Source organism: Gossypium hirsutum, chromosome D11 (genome assembly GCF_007990345.1).
Source record: "Gossypium hirsutum isolate 1008001.06 chromosome D11, Gossypium_hirsutum_v2.1, whole genome shotgun sequence".
Lineage (NCBI taxonomy): Eukaryota > Viridiplantae > Streptophyta > Magnoliopsida > Malvales > Malvaceae > Gossypium > Gossypium hirsutum.
In genome coordinates, this window is record NC_053447.1 from 19,702,815 (window position 1) to 19,729,066 (window position 26,252).

General features: G+C 36.0%; 2 protein-coding genes across 5 annotated transcripts; both read right to left on the bottom strand.

Moving 5' to 3' along the window:
• Window positions 1-347: 347 nt before the first annotated feature.
• LOC107912869 (NAC domain-containing protein 86) lies at window positions 348-3,776 on the bottom strand. Its single transcript, XM_016841227.2, has 7 exons — window positions 3,717-3,776; window positions 3,449-3,633; window positions 2,402-2,682; window positions 1,965-2,309; window positions 1,471-1,887; window positions 1,301-1,373; window positions 348-1,225 (listed from the first exon to the last, which is right to left on the bottom strand). The coding sequence occupies exons 2-7, from the start codon at window positions 3,603-3,605 to the stop codon at window positions 528-530; spliced, it is 1,971 nt and encodes a 656-aa protein (XP_016696716.2). The 5' UTR covers window positions 3,606-3,633; window positions 3,717-3,776; the 3' UTR covers window positions 348-527.
• A 15,865-nt stretch (window positions 3,777-19,641) lies between these two features.
• On the bottom strand, window positions 19,642-24,982 carry LOC107912868 (PH, RCC1 and FYVE domains-containing protein 1). 4 transcript variants are annotated; one of them, XM_016841224.2, is made up of 9 exons: window positions 24,716-24,982; window positions 24,513-24,599; window positions 23,699-23,788; window positions 23,515-23,604; window positions 23,222-23,419; window positions 21,053-23,131; window positions 20,804-20,950; window positions 20,261-20,727; window positions 19,642-20,022 (listed from the first exon to the last, which is right to left on the bottom strand). In XM_016841224.2, exons 1-9 carry the CDS (start codon window positions 24,770-24,772, stop codon window positions 19,911-19,913), a joined length of 3,327 nt encoding a protein of 1,108 aa, XP_016696713.2. In that variant the 5' UTR covers window positions 24,773-24,982; the 3' UTR covers window positions 19,642-19,910. The 4 variants fall into 4 exon arrangements, with proteins under 4 accessions (XP_016696713.2, XP_016696711.2, XP_016696712.2 ...); XM_016841222.2 differs by having other exon boundaries at window positions 23,515-23,613; XM_016841223.2 differs by having other exon boundaries at window positions 20,261-20,724; window positions 23,515-23,613; window positions 24,716-24,981.
• Between the last annotated feature and the right edge of the window lie 1,270 nt (window positions 24,983-26,252).

Here is a 26,252-nt window from a genome sequence, read left to right on the forward strand (position 1 = left end):
TCTATATGGAGATGGACTTCATAAGAGGCGAGGGAAAGTTTGGTAAAACAAAGTTAATGAGATGGATGATATTTTATGTAGTGCATATATACAAACTCGATTTTTTCCGGGATTGGTGTTTATATTTGTCTTTTTATGTATTCTATTATTTGTAATATTTATATATAATGATTTTTTTCTCTCTCGTCCATAAATGTGGACAATTAAGGTTAAATTATCGAATGTTAGTTCAACATATAAATACTAATAAATTGCTTTTATTGATCCATATAGATATCAATGATGGATAGTTGCTTTTATTAATCAATATAGATATCAATGATCGATAGTAAAACATTACAATTAAATATAGATATTAAAATGGATACGAAAGAGATAAGATAAAAAAATAAAACATTACAAATGTACTAATTAAATGAATTTGTCTTAGCTGATTCAACTGCGGAGAAGGCAGCTTCCTTATACCTTCCCAGTTTACAATTACAAAAAACTATGAATGAATTAAACATATGTGTATAGAGAGAGAGTTAGTATAAAATCAAAATGCTTGCTAACAATGTACACATAACCAAAGAAATGATGAGAAAAAATGCCAAGATTGTCATAAGCAAGCCAAAATCATTCCACCGGCCATTACTCTTAGCCAACAAATATCCGAAAACTGCAACACCCTTCTTCTCCTTCTTACTGTCCTTTGCATTCAATCCAATATCCACCAATCTCTCACTTATTGTGTCTTCTTCAAACTCAAGATAAAAGGTATGCATTAAGAGAAGCATCACCATGCAAAGGAAACCACTTGCAGTGTCTTTACACCACTTCATGAAGCTGAGGCTTTCCGTACACTGCCCTTTGGTGAATGAATATAGCTTTCTGAAGAAAGATTTTTCTATGTTATATCTTGCTTCATCTGGCTCTGGTTTCCCCACCTGGAACTGCAGGTAGCTAGTCGCTGTAATTGGATTTTGGTGAACCTTAACTGTTTGAGAAGGCAGTGCCTGGTGAAAGCATGTGTTGGCTACTTGCCGAGTTGAAACCAACATTCCATGATTAAATTTAATGTCCTCGACAACCTCATAGCTTGGTGAGCTTCTTAGATCATCTATATTACCTTCGTCCAAAAAGTGATCGCCTTCGATGAATCCATGCGAAATATCTTCGATTTCATTATCTTTGATCCCTGTGTCATTGATAACAATGCTGTTGTAATCATGTCCACTTTCACCTGCATCAGAATTAAGGAATAGAGTTCAAAAACTGTATATGACTGAATTTATATTCAAGAACTGGAGATACGTACCTTGAACCCCAGTGTCTGTAAAACTCGAAATATGTTGTATTGGAACAACCTTGTTTTCTTGCATGAAACAATACTGTGGTCGAAAATAAACAAATAATGATATAGTCTGCATTAAATAAACGAAGTTATCGCACAACTAAGGAGCTAAAAATGGTTTAAAGAAGAGTTACCTGCTCAAAATCTTTGCCCGACATTCCCACCCATCTCAAATTTTCAACCATTCGATCTCCCTGCACCATTGTCGACCTTGTACTCGATCCTTCTAATGATTGATTCGTGTACAGTGGACAATTCATCTGATCATTGATTTGATTTTGGTGTTGGTACATGGTATTCATAAAGGTAAAATCATGACCATTACTGGAACTGCTTCCGCCCCAAGCATCTTGATTTATCAGTTGCTGGGAAGCATGAGCAACGGAAAGAATTTCCTCTAATATGTCAGTTTCATGTTGGGTTTCACGCATTGGAGCAGTTCGCATCATCACTTTGTGATTGGCGACTCCAACTTGAGAGAAATCTTCAACTTCCAGTGGAGGCAATGACATCTGCTGCTGTAACCTCGCACACTCTAGTGCTACATCAACCTGGAAAACAGTGGATAATGAATGAATGCACCAGTAAAATTACTTGATGATGATGATGATCCTATAAAAAAGCTTACCTTAGATGGAGCATAGGGAATGGTTGCATTGGTCGAAAAGGAAGGATTAATTAATCCAAATGCGTCTTCAGAGAAGCATTGCATCCATTTAACATCTCTAGCATCACAAATGTCGTCAATGGAAGATGATGATCTATTGAGAATACTGGATGAACAAGCGTCCACGGGTTTCCCAAAATCGGAACTCTCTTCGCATCTACCCTCGGAATATAAATCAAGGCTAGAATTAGACTGCTCACTAGTAATCTGAATCTGATTATTCACAGTAGTTGAGTAATGCTCCCCAATCATCTTGGGGGTAGTCGTCGCACTTTTCTTAAACACGCGACAAAGAGCATAAGCGTCCTGCAGGAAGGAAGGAATATCAATCAATTATTCCAGAGAAAGTCAATAATGGAAGAAAATTAAAAAAAAAGTTGTGGAAATGGTGAGCTGACATTGAAGCCGGTGGAAGCAGATTCACATTCTCGCTCGTCGAGTCGGTATTCATGCATAACCCAGTCGGTTCGAGAACCATGGGGAGCTCTCCCTCGATAGTAAACCAAGGTTTTTTTCACTCCTACACCTCGCGTCTGGGAGTTCACTTTCCTATCTTTCCCTGTGGCTTTCCAATACCCAGATTTTGTTGCTCGATTGGTTCTTGATCCATTCGGATACTTGCGATCTCGAGGGCTAAAAAAATACCATTCCAGATCTTTGCTAGGTAACAATGATTTCCCTGTGTGTTAAGTTCCTTCAGTTCTATTTGTTCACTCATATGGAGTTAAATTAGTAAAGGAAAAAACAAACACAAAAAAGCAAGACTTGTATGAGCAGCAAAGGAACAAAAAGCATTGCTTTTCATATATATATATATATGTTGTAGAAGAAGCAATTCAATTGCATCCCTTTTTGGTTGATGCTTCTTTTAGGGTTCCTTTGCTTTCTCTTTCACATATTGTCTTATTAGTAACTTCAAGGTCTAGGGTTAGCAGCCAAATACCAGATTTTTCAACTAAAAGTGTAGGATGTTTGACCATAAAGCACGTTCGGTTCAAAACAAAAGTAAAAAAGTTCACTCGGTTTCAGCCATTATCAACTACTTCAAAAATGAAAGCGAATTATTCAAATCATTTTCTGGATTCCCCTTCATAAAAGTTATACTATATGTTTAAAACCCCTTTGTCTTTATTTATCATTTATTTAGTATAATACAACATATTGAGTTTAAATTTATTATGGCCACCCAGAAATTAGAGGAAGTAATTTACAATGAATATACATGCAATTCATGTTTAATTTCAAGCAAATTTTTAAAAAATAATAATAAGAATAACACTCTCTTTGGTTTTAGGTTTTTTTTTAATTTGTTATTTTATTATGTGCAGGTTTATTATTCCTTTCTTAACCTGCTAATCAACTTTAATGCTGCTAATATGTGTGAGCTCTACCCTATTTGGAAATATCAATGAAATATTAGTGGAAGAAAGTAAAATAGAGGAAACCTGGTAAGTCCCAAGGCTCGCACTTGTAAAGATCCACTTCAGGGATGATCTCTAAATCAATCTTGCGGCCATTAATCTTTCTCTTGAGATAATAAGCGACAAGCTCCTCGTCTGTTGGATGGAACCGAAAACCAGGTGGTAATGAAACAGGAGCCATCGTTGTCTTGCTTATATATGCCCTGAGACTATATAAGATTATAGAAAATTGTTATTAAGGAAAAATATAGTTTATAAAAACATGTTAATTAAGAGACAAAGAGAGAGAGACCTTGGAGAACTAAAGAAGAAGAAGAAGCAAGTTAGGAAGAAATAGAGAGAGTTGAGAAGGATATATTGAAGTAGAGAAAGACAAAAAGAAGAAATGAAAAAGTAAGGCTAAGAGAGTTGGCTTTATTATAATTTGAACTTTAGCTTTTGCTTTTGGTGTGAAAGATGAGATAAATCATCCATCACGATCATCGAATGATTCCTGTGCAGTGCAATCAAATCGTTCCATTCAAGCTTTGATGTTTGCTTTGTGTTACGGAATTATGAATTATCCCATTCTTCATACACTCTCCTTCCTCCGAATCTCGGCTTCCTCCACGTCACGTGGCTGCCCCTAAAACATATATACTATATACTAATATTATACGTACGCCCTTTTCTGAGTTTTCCGCTCACTCAAGCCAGGTTTATCAATTTCGGTGCCTCCCATCCTATTCTCTCCTTTCACTTTTACTACTCTCTCTTTTTTTTATATTTACTATTAGTCCCTCTACTTATTCATATTTTGAGATTTAGTCCTTATACTTTAAAAGTTAAAAAGTCAATCCCTCTCACTTTTTCAATTTATAAATTCTAGTCTAACCATTAATGTTGTTTGTAATTTTTATCAAAATTTATCAACTTAATATGTTTTCTTTTTTGTCAATCATAAGTAACTTCATATGAGGGCAATCTAACTAACAAGCCAAGTTGGTAATTTTTGACGAAAAATATTGACATAGTTAATGAATATACTGAGATTTTTAAATTAAAAAATAAAAAAAAACTTTATTTTTAACTTTTTTAAGTACAAGAATTAAATTTGAAATTTTATCTAAATTCAATAGCTACATATTTTAACAGTATAATATTTAATTCTCAACTTTTTCTTAGTTAAGCACCATCGCAAATGGATTGTTTTTTTTATTTATAGAAAATCACAAATGGATTTTGTATAAATGAATTGTGTTTAAACGAATGAAGGGTTGACGTTGGATTTGTATTCCTTTAAAATTATATATGTTCTATTAAATAAATTTTTAGTGAACATGTTATTGAACAATTAAAAATTGGTTTATAAATAAATACACATTTTTCTTGTTAACCAAGACATGTAATTTATATTATAGGTCCCTTAATAAAATATGTAGTATGTATGGATAAATAATACATAGGGAATAAAATATGTTGTGTGGGTGCTTTTATATAATAATATTAAAATGCAAAAAACAAAATTAAATTAAAGTTGTGATTTTATGTATGTTGATGTCATTGGTTAAAATCACATCTTTTGTATTTTGTTATTAGTTTTATTTTAAATATAACAAAAATAGTCTTGTAAAAATATAATTTATTTCAAATACGTAAGAGTGATGTAATAAATTTTTAAAAATACCATACACTATACTCATCTCCTACTATTAACAAATTAGATGACTTATGCTAACACTATTAAGCCATTCAAATGAAAATTTAACTCAAACATGCATCCATAACCCAAATTTGATCATGTTTAAAAAGTTAGTCATATACGCATGATGGGGCAACTTTTACATTAAAACTAGTATTAGTAACCTATTTTGTTAATTATAGCAATAATTTGATAAAATTAAAATTTTTTTATTTATATGAAAATTGTTGTTTAACATCTAAATTGTTTAGAGATTTTGGTTGAATTGAAATTTTGGTTACCAAATAATAAAAAAACTCTTATAAAAAGCATGTTTCATTCTTACATACAAAAATAATAAAATTAAATATTAACAATCATACTTAAAAACAAAATAAAAGCCTAATCCTAATCCTTTAAGGAAAAAAAACCAAATAGTAAAAATAATTCTGTTAAAATATATTTATACTTATTTTAGCCGTTTTACTAAATTTGTGTCACAAATCAATTGGATACCGGTTTAATTATAAAATTATGAAAATACTCTCTCATATATAAATTAATTTATAATTTTATGAGGGTATTTTTTTTCTCTTTTTTATATAATAAATCAATAAAAACTTAATTATAATGAGATTTGGACATGCAATAGTATAATAAAAAAATAACTTCAGAGTAAACTACATTATTAGTCACTCAACTATGGGTAAGTTTTTATTTTGGTCACTTAAACTAAAAAATGTTATAATTTGGTCACTAACATTTTTGAAATTATTATTTTTGGTCTCCCTATTGTTAAGTAGCACTTCTTTAGTTGGTATAACAATTTTAGTACTCAAATTTTATATTTTTTGTCAAGTTGACCCTAATTATGCATAAAAATTATTAAAAAAAACTCAAAGTTATTTAAAAAATAGAAAATTCTATATAAAATTTCTAGAAAAATAAAATCTTAAATATGTTGTTGAAGAACTAATATGTAGAAATAAAAAATATCATTAAATAGAATCCAATAACAAATTTTTTAAAAAAAAAATCAAAACAAAAAACAGATAATTACATGCTTTATCAATGTTTTACAAAATTAAATTAGTAATATCTTCAAATCGAGTTTCATGCCCTTAAAGAACTTTCAGAAGTAGTATTGAAAAGACTTGTGAAGACTCTAATGTCATTTTTAATTCGTTTAAATTATTTTTCAAAACTCAAATTGTAAAAACAAATTATATTTTGAATTTTTTCTTTTTTTATAACGAAAAAGCTATGTCAAGAAATAAAAAAAAAGTCCAAAACAACGAACCAATAATTTTGCTTAATATTTTTATTTTTTATGCATTTTTAAAGAATGGGTATGGGATATTTCCAGAGAAAATTTAGAGGATTCATTTTTTCTCACTTTATCTATTTTTTTGAAATTTTTATCTACTTTATTTAATTTTTAGAATTTTCTAAATTTTAAAAAAAAGAATTTATTTTTATTATTTTATATAATAAGGCCAAACTAACAAATAAAAAAAAATTGAGGACTAAAATTATTATTATACCAATTAAAAAGTGCCACTTAATGATCAAATAATCAAAAAAATAATTTCAAAAATATTAATAATCGAATTATAACATTTTTAATTAAACAACCAAAACGAAAACTTACCTATAATTTATTCAATTAATTTATGAATTTTTAATAAATACATCTTTTAGTAATCTCCTACTAAGGGAATGCAGCAGGGATTAAATTCAATACAGCTACTCGTAATAATAAATTAATTTTAAATCAACTTTAAATTAATTGAATGCCTTGGGTATGACTAAATAATAAAAGACAAGTATATTATAGTATTTTAATGACTTTTCTTTATAATAAGTATTTTAATGAATTTTAATTTATGTATTTTTATTAAAAATAAATTATAACAATGTACTCGTGTCACGGGTCAAAGTGCAAAGCCCGTGACCGTTGCACAAGATGCGCCCCATGGAGGTCTATCGATTAGATGGGGAACATTTAGCCCACGAGAGCTGGTCCGACAAAGAACTATTGGAGAAGCTTATCAGACTGAAGCCTAGTTGGCCCGATAATAAAAACATGGCAACTTAGGCTCATATGGTAACTAATCTTAGAAGAGAAAGGGAATCATATCTTGTAAAGATTAGATTAGATTAGATTAGATTAGATATGACATATCTTGTAAATCCTTAAAATAAAGGGATATGGTTAATCTCGTCCGTCGATGTAAATGTATCTTGACCGTCGATTTTGGGAGAGCTCAACTATAAATAGAGAGCCTCCCCCTCATTTGTACGGCATTCCATTGTATTCTGAATTCTTAAGAGTAATAGAATTCTGAGAGCATTTACTCAAACACTTTGCAAGCGCTCTTTCTGTTGTTCTTTGGTTAGCTTCTTTTGGCATAAATCGCTTCCGCTCTTCAATTTGGTGCCTTGGAGGAGTTCTAAAAGAATACTCACTTGAGTTAAGGTTGACTTAGGCGAGTTTAGACGAACGGATCACCTAAGGCTGCACAGATTACAAGACGAAAGGTCTAGCTCCGTAATAGTTGGTGTCAGAGCTTTTGGTTCGAAGGCACTATTGGGATGTCGAAAGAAGTTGTTGGTCAGAGTGAGCCAATGGAGACCCGAGGAAGGGCCAGAAAAGCGAGTTGATCAAGGGACTTATTGTCAGCTTTGGAGGATAGAGTCGTCACTCTCGAGGAGTCCATGGGGGATGTCAAGGAGAGGATCAACGATGTCGATGATAGACACAATGATGGGTTGCGAACATTGCAAGAGCAGCTCAGGGAATTTGTGTGGGATACTATCGGTTCCTCGGAGAATAAGCTGGTTGGAAAGGACGATGCTGTCGAGGCTATGGTGACAGCTTTGAAGGAGTAGATCAATGAGCTTAAGGGGGAGCTCAAGATTTTCAAGGCTGCCATAGAGAATGGAATGTTGGCTTCAAAGTCGAAGCCACAAGTGATGGATGTGCCCAAGCCGAAGGTGTTTAAAGGGGCAAGGTCCGCAAGTGAAGTGGACAACTTTCTTTGGGCCATGGAGCAATACTTACGTGTGATGGACATCGAGGATGATGTCACAAAGGTAAATATTGTTGCTATGTATTTCACTGATGTTGCTTTGTTATGGTGGCGACGTAGGTCCACTGATGTGAGATGTGGTGGGACTGAAATTGAGACTTGAAAGGAGTTCCAAAGTGAATTTAAAGCACAGTTTTACCCCGAGTATGCCGAGGATGAAGCTCGAGCAAAGTTGCAATGTCTAACTGAACGAGGTACGGTTAGGGAGTATGTGCAGGAGTTCAGTGAACTCATGCTCTAGATCTCTAATTTGAGCGAGAAAGAAGCATTTTCTCCTTTATAGATGGGTTGAAACCATGGGCAGAGCAAGAATGGCAACGTTGAGGATTTCAGGAACTTACCAATGTCATGATGGTAGCGAAGTCCATAGTGGAACTTGCTCCGAGAAGGGACAGGTTTGAATCTTTCAAGCCCAACAGGAGGGGCAATGGTGTGTACCATGAGGAGGATGAAGATGGACAAAGCTATGATGACAATGGTAGTAGCAGTGATGGTGATGATAGGAAACCACGAAATGGGAAGTGGAGACCTAATAGCCCGAAAGAAGGGAGGGGAAAGTTACGGTGCTACTTTTGTAAGGGACCGCACATGAAGAGAGACTGCCCAAAGGTATCTTCAGTTTCGGCTATCAAGAGAAATGATGAGTCGGAAGAGGCGAAGCCTATTGAGGAAAAGCCATCGAGGGTAAATTCGATGGTGCTCATTCCTAAGAAGAGGAATGGTAAAGAAGGGTTGATGTTTGTAGACATCAACATTGCGGGTCAGAAGCGGAGTGCTCTTATTGATACGGGAGCATCGGACTTGTTCATATCGGGAAAAGCTACAAGGAAGCTTGGTCTACCGATTAGGAAATCGAATAAGAAGATCAAGACAGTAAATTCTGAGGAGGCCCTAATTATAGGAGTAGTTCAGAATGTGGAGCTACAAATCGGCGAATGGAAGGGAATGGAAGGGCAAGGAAGACTTTGAGGTAATTGAATTAAATGATTACGATTATGTACTTGGTTTAAACTTTCTTGACAGGATTCAAACAGTTCTGTATCCATGGGCCCATCAAATTCATATTATCACTGGTCCGTTAACAAAGATTGTTGTGCCGGTGCATCGAGATATGAAAGTGGGGGCAAAGGTGTTGTCGTCAATCCAACTAGTCGAGGATGTTTTGTATGGGAGGAACATTGACTCGATAGAACAGGTAGTTACGAAAGCTCCTTCGGAAGTGTTAGTGGCGCAAGAGTTCGATATGAAGCCTGCAAATTCGACAGTGGGGCCGACACCTTTGGGAAATGTGGGTTGTGCATCGGGCTTCAAGAAAAAGGGAGCGATGCAAAAACAATCGAGACAAGTAAATGCTGCGAGTAAGGTACATTACGAACACTTTGATAGTGTTTTGAATTCTAACTTGTTGGCTTGACAAGGTCGTAGGGGCCCTTTCAAAGTTCATGAGCAATGAGGCCAAGGGACTGTGGGCAATACGAAGCCAAGATGTGAGAATCAAGATGATTCAAGAGAGAACAAGTCAAAGTTGAGGCAAGTTAGAGCGGAGACTTCTTGCCAACAAGATGTACCAACGAGTGCAACGGTTCAAGTGAAGACGCGACGAAAGTCGAGGCAAAGGTTCTAAAAGAAGGGACAACCTGATCGCAAGGCAAGTCAGGAAAATGCCAAGGCAACGAGAGGGTTCAAAGGTGAATCAAGTCAGTGCCATTCGGAAGTCGCAACGAGGGCATTGCGAGAATGAGTGGGGGAGAATGTCACGGGCCAAAGTGCAAAGCCCGTGACCGTTGGACAAGATGCGCCCCATGGAGATCTATCGATTAGATGGGGAACATTTAGCCCACGAGAGCTGGCCCGATTCAAAAAACTATTAGAGAAGCCTATCAAATTGAAGCTTGGTTGGCCCAATAACAAAGACACGGCAACTTAGGCTAATATGATAACTAATCTTAGAAGAGAAAGAGAATCATATCTTGTAAAGATTAGATTAGATTTGATATGGCATATCTTGTAAATCCCTAAAATAAAGGGATATGGTTAATCTCGTCCGTCAATGTAAATGTATCTTGACCGTCGGTTTTGGGGAGCTCAACTATAAATAGAGAGCCTCTCCTCATTTGTACCGCACTCCATTGTATTCTGAATTCTTAAGAGTAATAGAATTCTGAGAACATTTACTCAAACACTTTGCGAGTGCTCTTTCTGTTGTTCTTTGGTTAGCTTTTTTTTGGCATAAATCGCTTCTGTTATTCAATTTGGTGCCTTGGAGGAGTTCTAAAAGAATCTTCACTTGAGTTAAGGCTGACTTAGGCGAGTTTAGGCGAACGGGTCGCCTAAGGCCGCACAGATTACAAGACGAAAGGTCTAGCCCCGTGACACTCGAGCCATGAGTGATCCTCTATCTTCAGGGAACTTATGGTCAGCAAGAGCCTTACAGGTTTGAATAGTGGCATTGGTTGTGTGACTAAGAAGGTTAGGAGGAGGATGGAGGCACCACCGGACACAGATAGTCTGATAGTGGATGTGAACGGTCAGGAGGCTAAGGATGTGGGAGTTAATAAGATTTTGTATATGTTTATATTGATGAGGACTACTCCAGATATCTTTTCACCGAATAAGATAGAGAAGTAATTTGATCTCTAGGATGGACATGTGGTCACGAAATTGGTTGAGGGAATTTTGTTGATCACCCTTTCTGATCGTGTTCACCAACTCATTGAGAGGAAGATGGCAAGGACCATCACTATCAAACTCCTGGGCAGGAAGATTGGTTTCAATTCTCTTCTTAATAAGGTGACATCATTATGGAGTCCCAAAAGTCATATGCAACTTATGGACTTAGAAAATTATTACTATCTAGTTCGTTTCCAAGATAAGGGTAATTTTAATAAGGTATTGGTTGAGGGACCTTGGGTGATTTTTTGTCAGTATTTGACCATATGGTCATGGTCGCTGAATTTTTTAACATTAGATAATAAAATGGATATTCAACGAGTGTGGTTTAGTTACCTGGTTTGCCGGAAAGCTACTACTCAAATTTCTTACTTCGTGCTATTAGCCAAGCCATAGGGCCAGTGATCAAGCTTGATGTTCATACGAGTAGTAGAAGACGAGGACGTTTTGCTAGGTTGGCGGTGTTTATGGACTCAAGGAAACCACTTATGTTGAAAATTAAGATCATCACTTGTATTCAAAAAATCGAATATGAGTCATTTTTGGTTGTTTGCTATAATTGTGGGATTTATGAACATTATACAGATTTGTGCAAAGAAAAAAAAGTAACTCACCGAAGAGTTGTATTGGCGGGGGAGAACTGGTGGTAAAAAATGGGTTTTCAACAATGTGAGGAAGAGAATTTTTATAGGTCATGGATGTTTGTGGAGCTTTGGCAAAGAGGGAAAGTCGGAGCATAGGAACAGTGAGAACTGGCAGTGCCAGTAATGGATTAGAAGACTTACGATTTTCAACTTTGGAGGTGAATCCAAGTGAACCTAATCCCAAAATTATTACCATGGATGGAGGAAGCTAGCCTGATCAAATCAAAGGTCGTGATCTAGGGAGGAATAATTTCGCTAAAGCTGGGAAATCTAGTCAAAAAGAGCATTTTTTGGGAAGAAAGGGATGGCTAAAACTCATGGGAAAGGGATCGTAATTGGTAGCAGGCCTATATCTGGTCCCAATGTATTACAACCCACTAATACCAATATTGGGTGAACTGCTAATAATAGGGAAATAGATTTTATGACGGTTCTGGAATGAGCCTGCTTGTCCCAAATGTTAAGGATAAATGTTTCAATTTTTTGCTTGTAAATTTCTAGTCGAAATTAGTCAGAAACAAACATGAGGTAGTTCGGGTGGTTGAGAGATATGATGCTTCAAAAAGGAAAGAAAATAATGTGTTTCACTTTGGAGAGTCAAGTATTGTGTGTTCAAACACAAATATGCAAGCTTTTAGGGATGGTAATGTTCAGCAAAAGAAACCGCCAGATTACGAATTGGTAGGTTCAGCGAATCTCATTGTGGAGGTAACGACAATGGAAGGTATTGTGCGGGGCATTGAGCGAGGACTCGATGCTGATATTATAGAAGATGTGTTGCTTTTGGTCATGGGAATTATGGATGATTATATTGGTAATAATGATATTAGCTGTTAAGTTTGCTTGTATAACTTGTGTTGGCTTGTTGGTTTTTTTATTGTTATCTAGTTTATGGATTTAAAACTTTTTTTCTAGAATTGCTAAGGAACAAGGCATCCCAATTTCCATAATTTCATGGCTGAGTATAGGAGAATGTAATGTGCTTATTAAAGATATAGGTCGATGGTATTCGGGCGATGAAATTATTGCAAAACTTGGGTTCGCAAATTCGTTCAAAATTGAAGCGAGAGGGCTTTCTAGTGGGATTTGGATTCTCTGGAGTGACAGTGTCTTCATTGATATTCTGAATTTTCATCTGAAAGTGATTCTTATGAGGGTGAGAAACAGATAAGAACCCTTTAAGTTTTTATGTTCAACAGTGTATGCTAGCCCAAAACTAAAAATGCAGCAGACGCTATGAGAGCATTTGGATTATCTTGCTAAAACTATTAGGGAACCATAGGTTCTAGCAGGAGATTTTAATTTGATTTTGGAGCCTTCGAAACGGGTAGGTGGATGTAATGGTTTTCAAAATTTCCTGTTTGATAATGGTCTTCATGACTTGGGTTTTTGCGGGCCTCGATTCACCTAGAGTAGAGGTAATCTTTCACAGTGTTTAGATAAGGCTATATGTAATTTGGGTTGGGATACTTTTGCATCGAATTTCTTAGTAAAGAACCTGCATCCTCTGAAGTAAGATCACCGACCGATTTTAGTTTCCCTCAATCTATTGAAAAATAGATGTCTAGACCTTTTCGTTGTTTGGCTAATTGGTTGCTTCATGTGGAATTTAAGGACCTTAATAGTAGTTGTTGGAAGAATGATATGGATGTGTTTACTAACTTGGAACATTTCTAGAAAGAGGTCCAAGAATGGAATAAGCGTGTGTTTGGAAATATTTTTGTCCATAAGTGGAAGTTGATTTCGAAAATTGAATGTATAGAAGAAATTTTAGAATTTAGAGACTCAGAAAGACTTCGTGACCATGAGTTGAAATTACAGTAAAAAATTGATGACATATTAAAGTATAAAGAATTGTTATGGTTTCAAAAATAAAGAGTGGAATGGTTTACGAGTGGTGATAGAAATACAAGATATTTTCATAGTCGTACTAGGCAAAAAAAAAAGGTTGAAGGTCTTAAAGTTAATGATAATGAATGGTGCTTTGATGTAGAAGTCTTTTAACAACATGTGGTGCATTTTTAAGGATCTTTATTCTATGAGTTATTTAGTCAGTGGAGTCTATCCATGCTGTGGAAGGTTTCCTTCGATTTTGTCAATTGAGAAAGATAGTTTATTAGTGGGAATTGGTGATGAGAAAATTCACACAACAATTTTTGCAATCTCCCCGTGAAAAACACCAGGAGTCGATGGTTTTCATGCTAGACTTTATCAGTCACAATGGGATATACATTGCGTATCAGTTCGTTGTATGGTAAGGCAAGTTTTAGAGGGGCATTAATTGAACTAGTGTACTAATAGAACTTTATTGGTGCTTTTTCCAAAAGTTCAAAGTCTGAAAAGAATTACGCAATTTTAGCCAATAAGCTTATGTATGGTGTTATATAAGGTTATAACAAAGGTGTTAATAGATTAAGACCAATGATGGGAAATCTTGTTAAGTAGAATCAAGCAAGCTTTGTTCCTGGTAGAAGTATATCAAATAACATCGTAATTGCACAAGAGGTTGTTCATTCTATGTTAAATTTTAAAAGTAGAAAGATTTTTTAAAAACTTTGAAGATTGATCTAGAAAAAGCTTATGATAAGATCAAATAAGATTTTTTAAAGGACACATTGGTTGAAGCTAAGCTATCACGTTTGCTGATCACAGTGATTTTAAATTTTGTGTCATCATCATCCCTTCAGGTCTTCTGAAATGGCACGATTACAAATCATTTTTGGCCATCCCATGATATAATACGAGGGGATCTACTCTTGCCATATCTATTTTTGCTATGCATTGAGCGTTTGGTACATCTTATCAAGGAAGCCATCGAACGGAAAAGTTGGAAACCTTTATTTTTATCAAGAAGGGGGCCAACCATATCTCATCTTTTTTTCGTTGATGGCCTATTTTTCATTTGTGAGGTGGACAGAGAGCAAGTAGCTATGGTAAATAGTATTTTGAGTTCATTTTGTTACTTTTTGGGACAAAAAGTGAATAGGGATAAGTCCCAAGTGTTCTTTTTGCCTAATACTCCGGATGACTTAGCTAGAGAATTTACAGTGATGTGGGCTCATACGCGTGGAGGATTTTGGTATGTATCTTGGCATGCCTCTTTTCTACAAAAGGGTGAAATTGAACACGCCCAAATTTGTGGTTTCTAAAGTTCAAAACAAGCTTAATAGTTGTGACGCCAAAAAGCTGTTAATGGTCGGCAAAATAAGGTTGGTAAAATATGTGCTCTTAACTTTTCCTAACTATTTCATGTGAACGATGCGTATACTTATATTTGTGTGTAGGGAAGTTGAAAAAAATAGCATGCAACTTTATCTGGGTACTACCTCGGAGATGAGAAAATTGGCTTTATTATTTTGAGAGGTTTGTTGTCGCCCAACTGATAATAGAGGACTTGAACTGAGGAACCTAGCTGATCAAAATAAAATTTTCTTGTTAAAACTAGGTTTTTAGTTACTCACTAATATGGAGGCTTTGTGGGTTTAAATTTTGAGGAATAAGTATAATATTCTAGGAGTGATGCCAATCTCCATTAAAAGGATAATTGCTCTTTTATTTGAAGGTCCTTGATGCAGGTTTCGCAAGAGGTAATTGATAATGTCTTCTGGAAGTAAGGTGATGGATAACTGACGAATTTTCAGAATGATGTATGGCTTCGTTAAGTCGGCCCTCTTAGAGCTTTTTATAAGGGTATGGCACAACCCTATGATGCTTTACATGTATGTAATGTAACAGATGATAATGGTGCATGGGATTTAACAAGATTAAGGACTTTAGTGCCGGATAACATTGTTGTACAGATAAAAGCTATGTTGCCACCATCCATGGATGTAGGATCGGATCTCCTAGCTTGGAAATGGATGTCTACAGATCTATTTTCCACTGCTGAAATGTATAGAAGTCTTTATCCTATTGTTAATGAGAGAAATTCTAATACTTGGAAACTGATTTGGAAGGCTAAGGCTCCCCAAAGAGTTTGAATTTTCCTTTAGTTGTTATGAAATAACATATTATTGACAAACGGGGAACGGGATAGACGACACATGGCTAATGAGAGTCATTTTCAAAAGTGTTGTCACACTGTGGATTATGGGATTCATGCAATTTGGGATTGTCCTTTCTCAAAGTCAATGTAGGTCTCTATGGTGTCGATGTTATCTCATGCTATTTTCTTTGCTATGTAGACTAGTGACTAGTTTCTGTGGAATATGCAGAATAAAGGGCATTATGGAAGTAATGATGTTGAATGACAAACTCTTTTTCCCATACTATGCCGGTTGCTCTGGAAAAATTGGAATAAATTTTTTTCTAATAGTCATAATTTTGTACAGGAGATTGTGGATACAAGTGTGGCGTGGGTAATAAGTTATATAGGATCGAACACTAATATATTGCGTTCTATCCTAATGGTAATCGGCAGGTGTTGGTCTAGGCCGGATAGAGGATGGGTTAAGCTCAATACAGATGAGGCAAGTTCACTGAATATTTCTAATGCTTTTATTGGAAAGATGCTTAGGGACTCGAATGCAAATTGGTTATGTGGGTTTCTCGATAAGGATTGGTAAGGATTTAATTTTTAGAGTTGAAGCAAAAGTGATGTTAAAATGGCTGCGCATAGCTTAGGGGAGGAATTTTAGACAAATAGATGTGGAGTGTGATAATGCACTTCTAGTGGAAACTATTTTATCTAGTGGTGCCGCTAGTAATAAAATGATGGAATTGCGCCTAATTCATCAATTGCTAACTTAGAACTAGAAAGTTCGATTTCACCATATTCCGAGATCTCTAAACGAAGTTGCTAACCAAATGGTAAAATATACTCCTAATGTTATAGTCGGATTACTCTACTTTGAAAAACCTGCATGTTCGATTCATGATTTATTGTTGAGGGATAGAAATAATTCATCAGCACTTTTGTTTATATTTAATGTTGTAATCGCGCAATGTTGTTATTTCTACCAAACAATAGATAATAACATTTAATTTTGTGCTTGGGTTTGAAACTTAGGATCGAGTGTAAAAGTAGGCATGTCGGCTTAGTTTTAGTTTAGTTCTTGTTTTAGTTAGATTTTCTCTTTATGCTTGATTAATTTTTCTAATGAATATTTCTTTTCAAAAAAAACTGTTGGGGATCGACCTGTGTAAACAATGAGAAAATAAAAGTAACAGTAGAGAAGATCGAACACACAAATATTTACGTGAAAAAATTCCTCCGAAGAAGAGGACAAAATACCACAAGCAAAGGAGACTTCACTAAATGAGCAAAAACTAAAAAAGTACAAGATGAGGGTAATCTCAACAAATAAACCTTAAATCCTAAAAGAATAAAGTACTCTAGCTAAAACTCGAAATTCCCCAAAACTCACAAAATTCTCTCAATCTCAAAGATGATGAAATGAATTATTCTAGGTCACAACAACCCCTTTTATAGGCTAAATTCGTAGATTAAATATGACTAAAATGATTTAGAGTAATAAGAGTTTAACTAGGAAACAGTAGTAGAGTTTAACTAAAAGAATAAAACCCAGTTGAATTGGGAAACACGTCGCAACATCACATGCTCCTTGTCAGGATGCCGTTCTTTGCGTCGTCAGAAAATCATGGTTGCCTTGTCATAACTTCGACTATTTCTTGTCACGATGTCAGCTCGTAAATACGAGGCACACTCTACAAATCTCTACCTTGATTCAGTTTTTTTTCATATCTCCTTTTCCAGGCCCATCGCAAGCCTATCTAAACCTTTGCAGAATACTCACCAGGTTCAAGCCGACGTTTGAACTTGAAAACTGAAAAACTCTTAATTGTAGATCTATTGCCTAACCTGAAATAGTCAAATTTCTTAGATTGACATCAAGTCAACTCTGACTCCGTAATTGTTGAAGAAATTTTCGCTACACTAGTTACGGTTGAACCTTAAAGAACATATAGGCTACTAGTATTCCGACTTCTCATCAAAACGAGAGCTCCATAGGATACCTTAATATCGCTTGACTTGATAACGATTTTGCACTTTTTTTAGTCCTACATACTCAAGGAGATGAGGTTTTTCTCTAATTCAAGCACATGTCTGATGTCTGAATGTGTCATTATAATTTTGTCGTGCATCTTAATTTAAATGGTATCGATACCGGTTATTTTATAAAGTAATCCATTCCCCATACGCACAACTCTAACTTCAACTGAACTGTATGTGGAGAACTAGTCCCTATTGGGATATATGTGGAAAGAACACTCAAAATCTAGAATCTATATTTGGACATAAATTTAGACCTTTCAGTCGTGGACATCAATAACAAGTCATCACCCTTGTCTTCGGTCGTATTAGCATAAGCTACTTCATCCTCGTTACTCTCAACAGCCCTCCTATTCTTATTTTAAAGTTTGTAACAATCTGCCTTAATGTAACCTTTCTTCTTGCAATAGCCACATACTTTATCTCGATTCCTCGACCTTGAACCAGTCCTGCTTCTTGCAACCCATGTCGAGGGTTTCTAACCTAAAATGCTATCTTAACCAAACTCATTATCGAGTTGGGCTTTGCTCAACAAGTTCCCCTTCACTTCCTCAAATGAGAAATTATTTCTCCCATAAACTAGAGTTTCCCTGAAAGACTTTTATGAAGAGAGCAAAGAGCACAATAATAACATAGTCTGATCTTCATCATCAATCTGAACCTCGATGTTTTTTTAGTCATTCAAGAGAGAAACAAACTCACTGATGTGAGTCCTAATGGAGTCATCTTCTTTCATATGAAATGTGTACAGTCATTGCTTTAGCACTAAATGGTTTTCTAGAAACTGTCATATATATAAGGATTCTAACTTCCTCCACAAGCCTAGCTCATCCCATTCTAATTGATCTAGGTTTTCTAGCTTTTTCCTGGTAACAGCCTTTTTAAAGTCATTTTGAACTAGAATTGTTGTCATCCAAACTTGCCAACTGAAATTTGTGTAGTCATTGAACTTTTTAATATTGAACCTCATTTCTATTTCTATTTTTGAACGTGTCTATTTGCAGAAGTTGAACTAGCTCTGATATCAACTTGTTAAGGATTAACCCATATAAACAACGAGAAAATAAAAGTAACAGTAGAGAATATCGAACACACAAATATTTATATGAAAAAATTCCCCCAAAGGATAGGATAAAAAAACCACAAGAAAAGAAACTTTACTAGATGAGCAAAAATCGAAAGAGTATAAGATAAAGATAATCTCAACAAATAAACCCTAAATCTCGAAAGAACAAAGTACTCTAAATAAAATCCAAAATTCCCCAAAATTCACAGAATTCCCTTAAGATAATCTCAACAAATAAATCTGAAATCTCGAAAGAACAAAGTACTCTAACTAAAACCCAAAATTCCCCAAAACTCACAAAACTCTCTTAATCTCATAAATGATGAAGTGAATTATTCTAGGTTACAATAGCCCATTTATAGGCTAAATTCGTAGATTAAATATGACTAAAATTACCTAAACTAATCAGAGTTAATTGGGAAACAATAACAAAGATTAACTAAGAGAAGAAAACCTGGTTAAATTGTGAAACATGTCGCCACGTAGCAACGTCGCATACTCCTCGTCAAGGCGCCTTTCTTCGCGTCATCGAGACATGGCCAATCTTCTCGTTAGGACGTCGTGGTTGCCTTGTCACAACGTCGGCTCGTAAGTACGAGGTACACTCCACATAAACTTTGTGGATAAATGTGAATACATTTTTTTATTTTTTTTGTACGGCTATTTATAAAATAAGTGAACACCAACTAATAACTTGAGTTATGACACAATCTAATTTTTCCATCAATTAAAAAAAACTTTTATAATCTAATTTTCAATTATTTCTTAATTAAAATAAAAATGCAACAAGTTTGAAACTACTGCTTGTCTTATAACCAAAAATAAACAAATAAACCATCGTCTTAAATCACATGCAGATGAAAAATGAAAATTTTATGTCATCCCAAGGCAAAATCATAATAATAAACATTATTACTTTAAAAAAATAAGATATACATTAAGTAAATTCATTAAAATTGGAGTACAAGAAATAAAACGGAGGACTGAGGACCCAATTTTGCAGACTTTAGCTTTCTTATTTGCTCCAAACCTATATGCCTTATCCTTTATTAATTGATTCTTGAAATATATATACACACATATAAGTCGATGCTATTAATTTACTTAATTAAAATAAATACAAATTAAGGAAATTAATTTCTCTTACATTTTACAGTAAAACTAGTGGGCTAAGCTACTTAAAAATTCCTCAAAACTTGTAGTGATGAACATACACATATGCATATGTGCTTGCTTGCTTAAACTTAAACTCCCCCATCCATGCATCTTTAGTCAACTCACAACCCTAACAACTCTTTTCTGCTATTTTCACAAATGCTACAAGTTAAACTCTTTATTTTCCTATTGCTTTTGGTTTGAATGCGAGTATTCTTCAATTCCATATTTTTGATAAACCTTCAGCTGGTTCTCCTCCCACCATTGCTCTGCTCCCTTATCTGTGAATCGCTTCCGACTATATGCACCACCACATGAATTTCAATTTAATTAATAATGACCACTCATTTTAAGCCATGCATACATACATACATACATACATACATACATATGCATGCGTGCCAAATGATTTGCCTGTTTAGAGGCATGCATGCTTTTTTATATAATATGCACATACGTATATGTGTATACTTTTGACTTGCATATTCAAATGGATGAATAGTTAAAGTATAAACAAGAAATAAAAGAGTAATTACCTGAACCTTACTCGCTTTAGCCCCTTGTGGCCACTTGCCAAAGTAGTAAAGGTAACATACACCCCAGCTTCATATTGTTCTACCCATTCATTTAATTTGGAATCTTTATTACTTCTCCCTGCAGTTTGCTCCACCTCCATTTGTGTCACCGTCCCTTGCTTTTCTTGCATCACCCTGTCTCTGTCTCTGTCTCTGTCTCTCGCTTGCATTCGCATCGATCTCGATTTATTAGAGAACACGATAGGAGTTTCGCAGAGACTGTCTCCTTGTCCCTCCCCAGTTGCTGATTTAACTTCGCTCTCAGACTCCAACCGCAAACAAGGTAAATGTGGCTCACCCTCAACATTATTATGCCTCTCAGTGCTTACAGGCTCCTTTCTAGTTCTAGGAGAATGATATTGAACATCAATTCCTACTGATTTCTCTTCCCTTGCTGCAGGAAATTTCTCTGTTATTGAGTGAAGCTGCTGCAGCAAAAACATACTACTTATCCATCAAGTCCATCAAATTTTATTAAGAAGAATATGATAAATCATTACCCACCCTTAATGCCAAAGATTTTATGAAATCCTTGGCTGCTTTACATTTTTCAGCTTCTTCCTTTGCCAAAGACCATGTGTGCTCGATTTTCTGTCGGCATTCTTCAATCTTTTGGCTTCCAATTTGGCATTGCATTTCAAGGTTTCTAGCCTTTGGCATCAAACACGTCTAATTACTTGAAAACAACAAAACCGAGCCAGAAAAGCATGTTTAACACAGATACATATATGCATAATATATAATGGAACGTACCTCAGCTTTCAGCCTCTGAACTTCTTCATTAAGCATCTCATTTGATTCAGGTAAATCGTTCTCCACAACTACGGAATCGAGAATATTATATTTTGATCGCAAAGATGTCTTTTTCGAGCCTTCTGGGTCAATTAAAGGGGACTGATTCCGGGCCAGAGGAGAGCTAGCTGCTAATTTTTTACTCTGAGCCTGAGCTGCTTCAAAAGCAACAGGGCAAGATACTTGGCCCCATCGTGGTATTGTTGCTCCTGGAATATTACAAGCAAGTTCTGGATATTTGGTCTTTGAGGTCTTCCTTTCAATATCTTGGTTTTCATCATAACTTGATGAATGCTTAAGCGAAAGCAATCGGCTCTTTGAACCATCTTTCTCATCAATCAAACCTCTGTGAGACTGAGGCGTCGATACTTGACCTACCACTTGATTTTCCGGCTTTAAAACCTTGCTTGAGTTTGTGATCTTTTGTAGATGATTGAAGCATGTATTACAAACGCGACAAGGCTTGCTTTTATTTGGTGCTAACGATGTGTTCACAACCTTCTTGCTACTACATGCATGACAAAACAGGAGACCACAATTGTAACAGTTATGCTTCTTCCTTGCAAACCCGAACGCCATTTTGCATCCTCTACAAGCCGACTGATCACTAACAGTGATCGATTTATGTAAACAGATCGCTGCTGTTAAGTTTGAGCCACAAGCTATGCTTTCAACCTGCCGGTCTCTCAACGACTCTACTAAACTCGGTGTATGTCGATCTTCTGTATCGCCTAGTCCTAACTGTCCGTTACTACCTCTCCCCCATGTGTATACTCTTCCTCCTGATGTCAAGGCAGCAACATGATATGAACCTGAAGAGATCTCCTTCACGGATTCTTGTTTAAGCTTCCCTTCTACAACAGTAATGGATTTATCCTTGGCTTGTGGGTTCCCTAGCTGTCCATATACCGCACTTCCCATTGTGTAAACTGTGCCTTTACTAGTGAGTGCAACAGTCAGCATTCCGCCACAGCAAACTTGTACAAAATCATGATCCATAAGCTGCACAACACACGTTGGTAAAAGCTTTCGGTCCCTATCGGCATGCCCGAGCCTGCCTTTATCGCCATCTCCCCATGTGAATAATTTTCCACCATTAGCATTAAGCTTGTTTCGATCTGTCATGATTTCAGCAATGGCAGCTGTGTGCCATGGTCCGCAAGCAACGGATTTTACCCACAAACTCTTAAGAGACTCGACTTCTTTTGGCTGCAACAAACTTTGTGTGTTCCCATGCCCAAGAACTCCAAACGTTCCATCTCCGTATGTAAATAATTTCCCTGTAGTAGAGACAACTGCTGTATGCCACTCTCCACAGGAAACAGCAAGCACATTTATACCATCCAATGGACCGGAAATCTTGTGTGGCAACCATTGGCTTGTACACACTTCGCCACCCCAAGCATACAGTTCGCCGGATTGTGTCAAGGAACATGTTTGATACTCACCACAAGCAACACCTTGCACGGCAATCCCGTTGAGGGATTCAACAAGCTTTGGATGGCTGATATCAATGTTAATCTTGTTCCCGAGCCTTCCACCATTTGCATCACCCCAGCAAAAGACTTCCCCTTGTTTCGTAACTAAAGCAGCATGCCTTGCTCCTAGAGATATGCACTGCACATCCAGCATTGTTGCAGATTCTAACAATTTAGGCAACAAAGCATCCGCATTCGACCCGCTTTGAATACCAAAACCATCCAACTGAACACCACAAATGTTTCCTCCAACTACCTCTTCACCCCATATCATTACATCCTTCAGAACTTCATTCTTTTGTATTTGTGTAGAGTAATGAGTAGGTGTTGCAAACCTGTGAGAGGTATTCTCTCGAAATTCAGGAGCCGCATAATCGACTTCCCACTTCCTGGCACTGTCTGGTTGAACATATGGTGAAGTCGGCAATAAGGTATCCGTAACGTTTTGCATATGTGACCAATTTGATTCCCAAGAATAAAAGCTATCGGAAGAGTATGACAAGCCATCAGAAAAACACCTCTCGGAAAGTGACAGTGAAGGACTTCCGCATAAGCTTCGCACCTTGATTTTAGCAAACAATTACAAGTCAAAAAGAAAGATCATCTCTTGTATCGAAGTAGTGATGTTAAGGCATATATATGTATATGAAACCTGAGAAAATTGATTCCGGTCCTCCACAAGTCCTAGATTGTGCTTTCTTCGAATAAAACCAGCAGGACTGCTTAGGCAACTTTGCGCCCCTCTACTGCAGTTCCTCAAAGCTGTGACCGATCTGCAACTGTGAGATCTCGATATCGCCGCTCTCAGACCAACGAACCAAGCATCAGCCTGTGCTTTGTCCTTGCATATCTATGTAGCAAGCAAGAGATAGCCAAAAAGAATGAGCAGGCATTAGATAAGGGAAATTGGTGTGTAAACAATATGAAGTGAAAAGAAAAGATTACCAAATCCAGAGAACGTTCACCATTAGCATAATAAATAAGGGAAAGTGATTGTTGCTCCCTGTGGGGTTGGTATTGCCTTCGGAAATTAACCTGCATTAACTTAAAACTCATGTTAATGAAAATTTTGAAATCCAGATTCCAGAAAATACATATTAGATATTAAGAAGTAGTAACAATCACGTACAGTCTTCTGCCCAGACACAATCTTGATAACAGAGCTCAATCTCAATTGCCTTTCCTCTTGTCCTGAATACCAGATCAAATGTTTCTCATCCTGAAATACAAATCAAAATTTGGCTATTCATCCATGATCGTTCATGTTAAAAGCAGACTGGAGCAATTGTAATAGCAGAACAAGTATGAGCAGATCAAGGTTCCATGGGCATAGGCCAAAGTTAAGCACTTGGAAAAACACACCTTGTAAAATGGATATTCATCATCATCATCATCGTGTGATATAATATGATGCATTGCATTACATTGCATGTTTCAAAAGAGTGAAGCATCCAATAACACCATGACTACTCAGATACTATCGTTACTACCGTGGGAAACTACATCCCTCTCGTACTGTTTTCTTCCATATCTTTGTTTTTTCCCTAAGGCTCAACTCAAGAATCAATTGTAAACCTCCAAATGTTTTTATCAGATAAGCTAATAAGCTTCATTAATCATTACATGAAAAATGTAGCAGGTGAGCAAATATACTTTTCTTCCATTTTGTTTTGGGCTTTGTCAACTAGCGATAGTAGCAGACATGTCGTACAGCATTAAAAAAAGAAAGAAAGGCATGCAAATGACCACAACGGCTCGAGATGCTTTCTAAAAGGAATGAAATTGAAAGCAAGAATATAGTGTAAGCAGAGACAGATAGAGAAAGATGCAACAAAAGCAAAAAAACTATGGTTGCAGAGGAATCAATGAAGCATGTATGAAAGGAAAATGGTAATGCAGAGGAAGTTTAGAGTTGAAAAAAAGAGAAAGCAAAGAAAGCCTACCGCGGAAAGCCTGAAGGGACAAAGTTTAGGCTTCCCTCTTCTTCCACACTTCAAAAGATGTGCTCCCTTCTTCATTGCCAAAACTGCCTGAAACATTCATCCATACATACATGTAAATCGACCAGGTTCGTCAACTAATCATCGAACATAAAGCTATAGTTATTTTGGAGATTGAAAGTGGAACAAAGAGCGAAGAAGAAGACCTGTTCAACGTGTCTGTCAAAAGGAAGTAGTGATACTAAGGAATCCCCTTCACCCATTTTTAGAATATCATTTCATAGGGGAAACAGAAAGAGAAACAAAAAAAAAAGACAGGAAGGAGCAGGGCAGAGAGCGAAGAAGAGGAGGAAGAAGAAGTGATGAAGGAAAACAAAACAAAAAAGAAAAAAGAACGAGAGTTCAGTTGGTTGGTTTCCCCAAAAGTAAACCTTAACCAACAAACACCACTTTCACTTTCATTTTCACTTTGCGTGTTACTACCATATATAACACCCACAAATATAAATTTACCTGTGAACAGGGACGCGAAAGGCATTTATGATTAATTACATTTATAAATAAGGTGCATAAATAATGAAGTTTCCGTTTTTCATTTAGAATTCTAAAATTTCTTGATAATTTAAGAGGACATGCGACCGTATTTGATTTCAAAATAATTGAAACTGGATATGTTTTAGAGACAAGAGTAATAAAGAAAAAAATGGACAGAGCTAAGCGAATGGGATGTGTTGTGCTGTTTCCATTACCTTGCATTGATTTTAGGTGTAATGAGACAGGCACATTTTAGGCAACAAAACCAATCAAAAAAAACCCCACACGCCCTTTTGCACGTGTTCCCCCCAGCTTTTCTACTTTCTATTTCTTTCATTGTTTCACTGTAATCCCCCTGTTTTTACCCGCCCAATGCCCAATGCTCTTTTCGATCTATTCTGCTCACCCCATCTACTCCTTTTCATCATTTTGTTTTTTTTACCTTTTTTGACTTCTTTCCTCCAGTTTTATTTAGTAAACCCTTAACTCCTTTTTTTCCCTTTTCGGTTATCTTCAGTTTTTCTACCCAATACAAATTTTGGGTAATTTACCATTAAAAGCTTTTTTTTTTAAATTTATCAAAATGAGCCCGATATTTTATTATTTATTGGAATGACCCATTTTTTCTTAAATCTCATCTACGTTAGCGCGATGTCAGGGGACGTATTAACAAATCGCATCCATGTCAGCGCGCTTTGCAGACGTGGCAGCAAATTGCGTCCACGTAAGCACGATTTGTGTCCACGTCAGCAAAGCGCGCTGACGTAGACGCGATTTGCTGACGTGGAGCGTGCTGCTGAGGACGCGATTTGCCCCGTACGTGAATAGTGCAACGGTCAAAAAATTGACCTTTGCCCCTCCAACGGTAAAAAAAAACTATAAATACCCCCACCCTTTTTTTTAACAAACTAACCCTTTCTCAAATTTCATCTCATTTTCCTCTAAATTTCCTCTCAATTTACTCTCAAATTCCTTCCAAATTTCTCTCAAATCAATATTTAATCTCAATTTGCTCTCAAGTTCCTCTTAAATCCCTATTTTTAAATAATTTTAAAATAATTTTATTTTTTAAAATTTTTTTAAACCGTAAAAATTTGTACTATTTCAGCAATGGCTGGAGAATAGACTCGCCTTGATAAGCAGCACATATCGGTGGAACAAATAAAAATGGTAAGCGTTAAATTTAATTTTTAAATATTATTTAAGAAT

Excerpts from the sequence above, each read along its gene's own strand:
- LOC107912869 (XM_016841227.2), bottom strand. The coding sequence starts at position 3,605 with ATGGCTCCTGTTTCATTACCACCTGGTTTTCGGTTCCATCCAACAGAC. Across the intron at positions 1,374-1,470 it reads CGGGCAAAGATTTTGAGCAG|TATTGTTTCATGCAAGAAAA; the intron begins GTAACTCTTCTT and ends TTTCGACCACAG. Across the intron at positions 1,226-1,300 it reads TACAGACACTGGGGTTCAAG|GTGAAAGTGGACATGATTAC; the intron begins GTACGTATCTCC and ends ATTCTGATGCAG.
- LOC107912868 (XM_016841222.2), bottom strand. The coding sequence starts at position 24,772 with ATGGGTGAAGGGGATTCCTTAGTATCACTACTTCCTTTTGACAGACAC. Across the intron at positions 23,789-24,512 it reads GTCCCTTCAGGCTTTCCGCG|GATGAGAAACATTTGATCTG; the intron begins GTAGGCTTTCTT and ends TTTGTATTTCAG. Across the intron at positions 23,132-23,221 it reads ACCGGAATCAATTTTCTCAG|GTGCGAAGCTTATGCGGAAG; the intron begins GTTTCATATACA and ends GCTAAAATCAAG.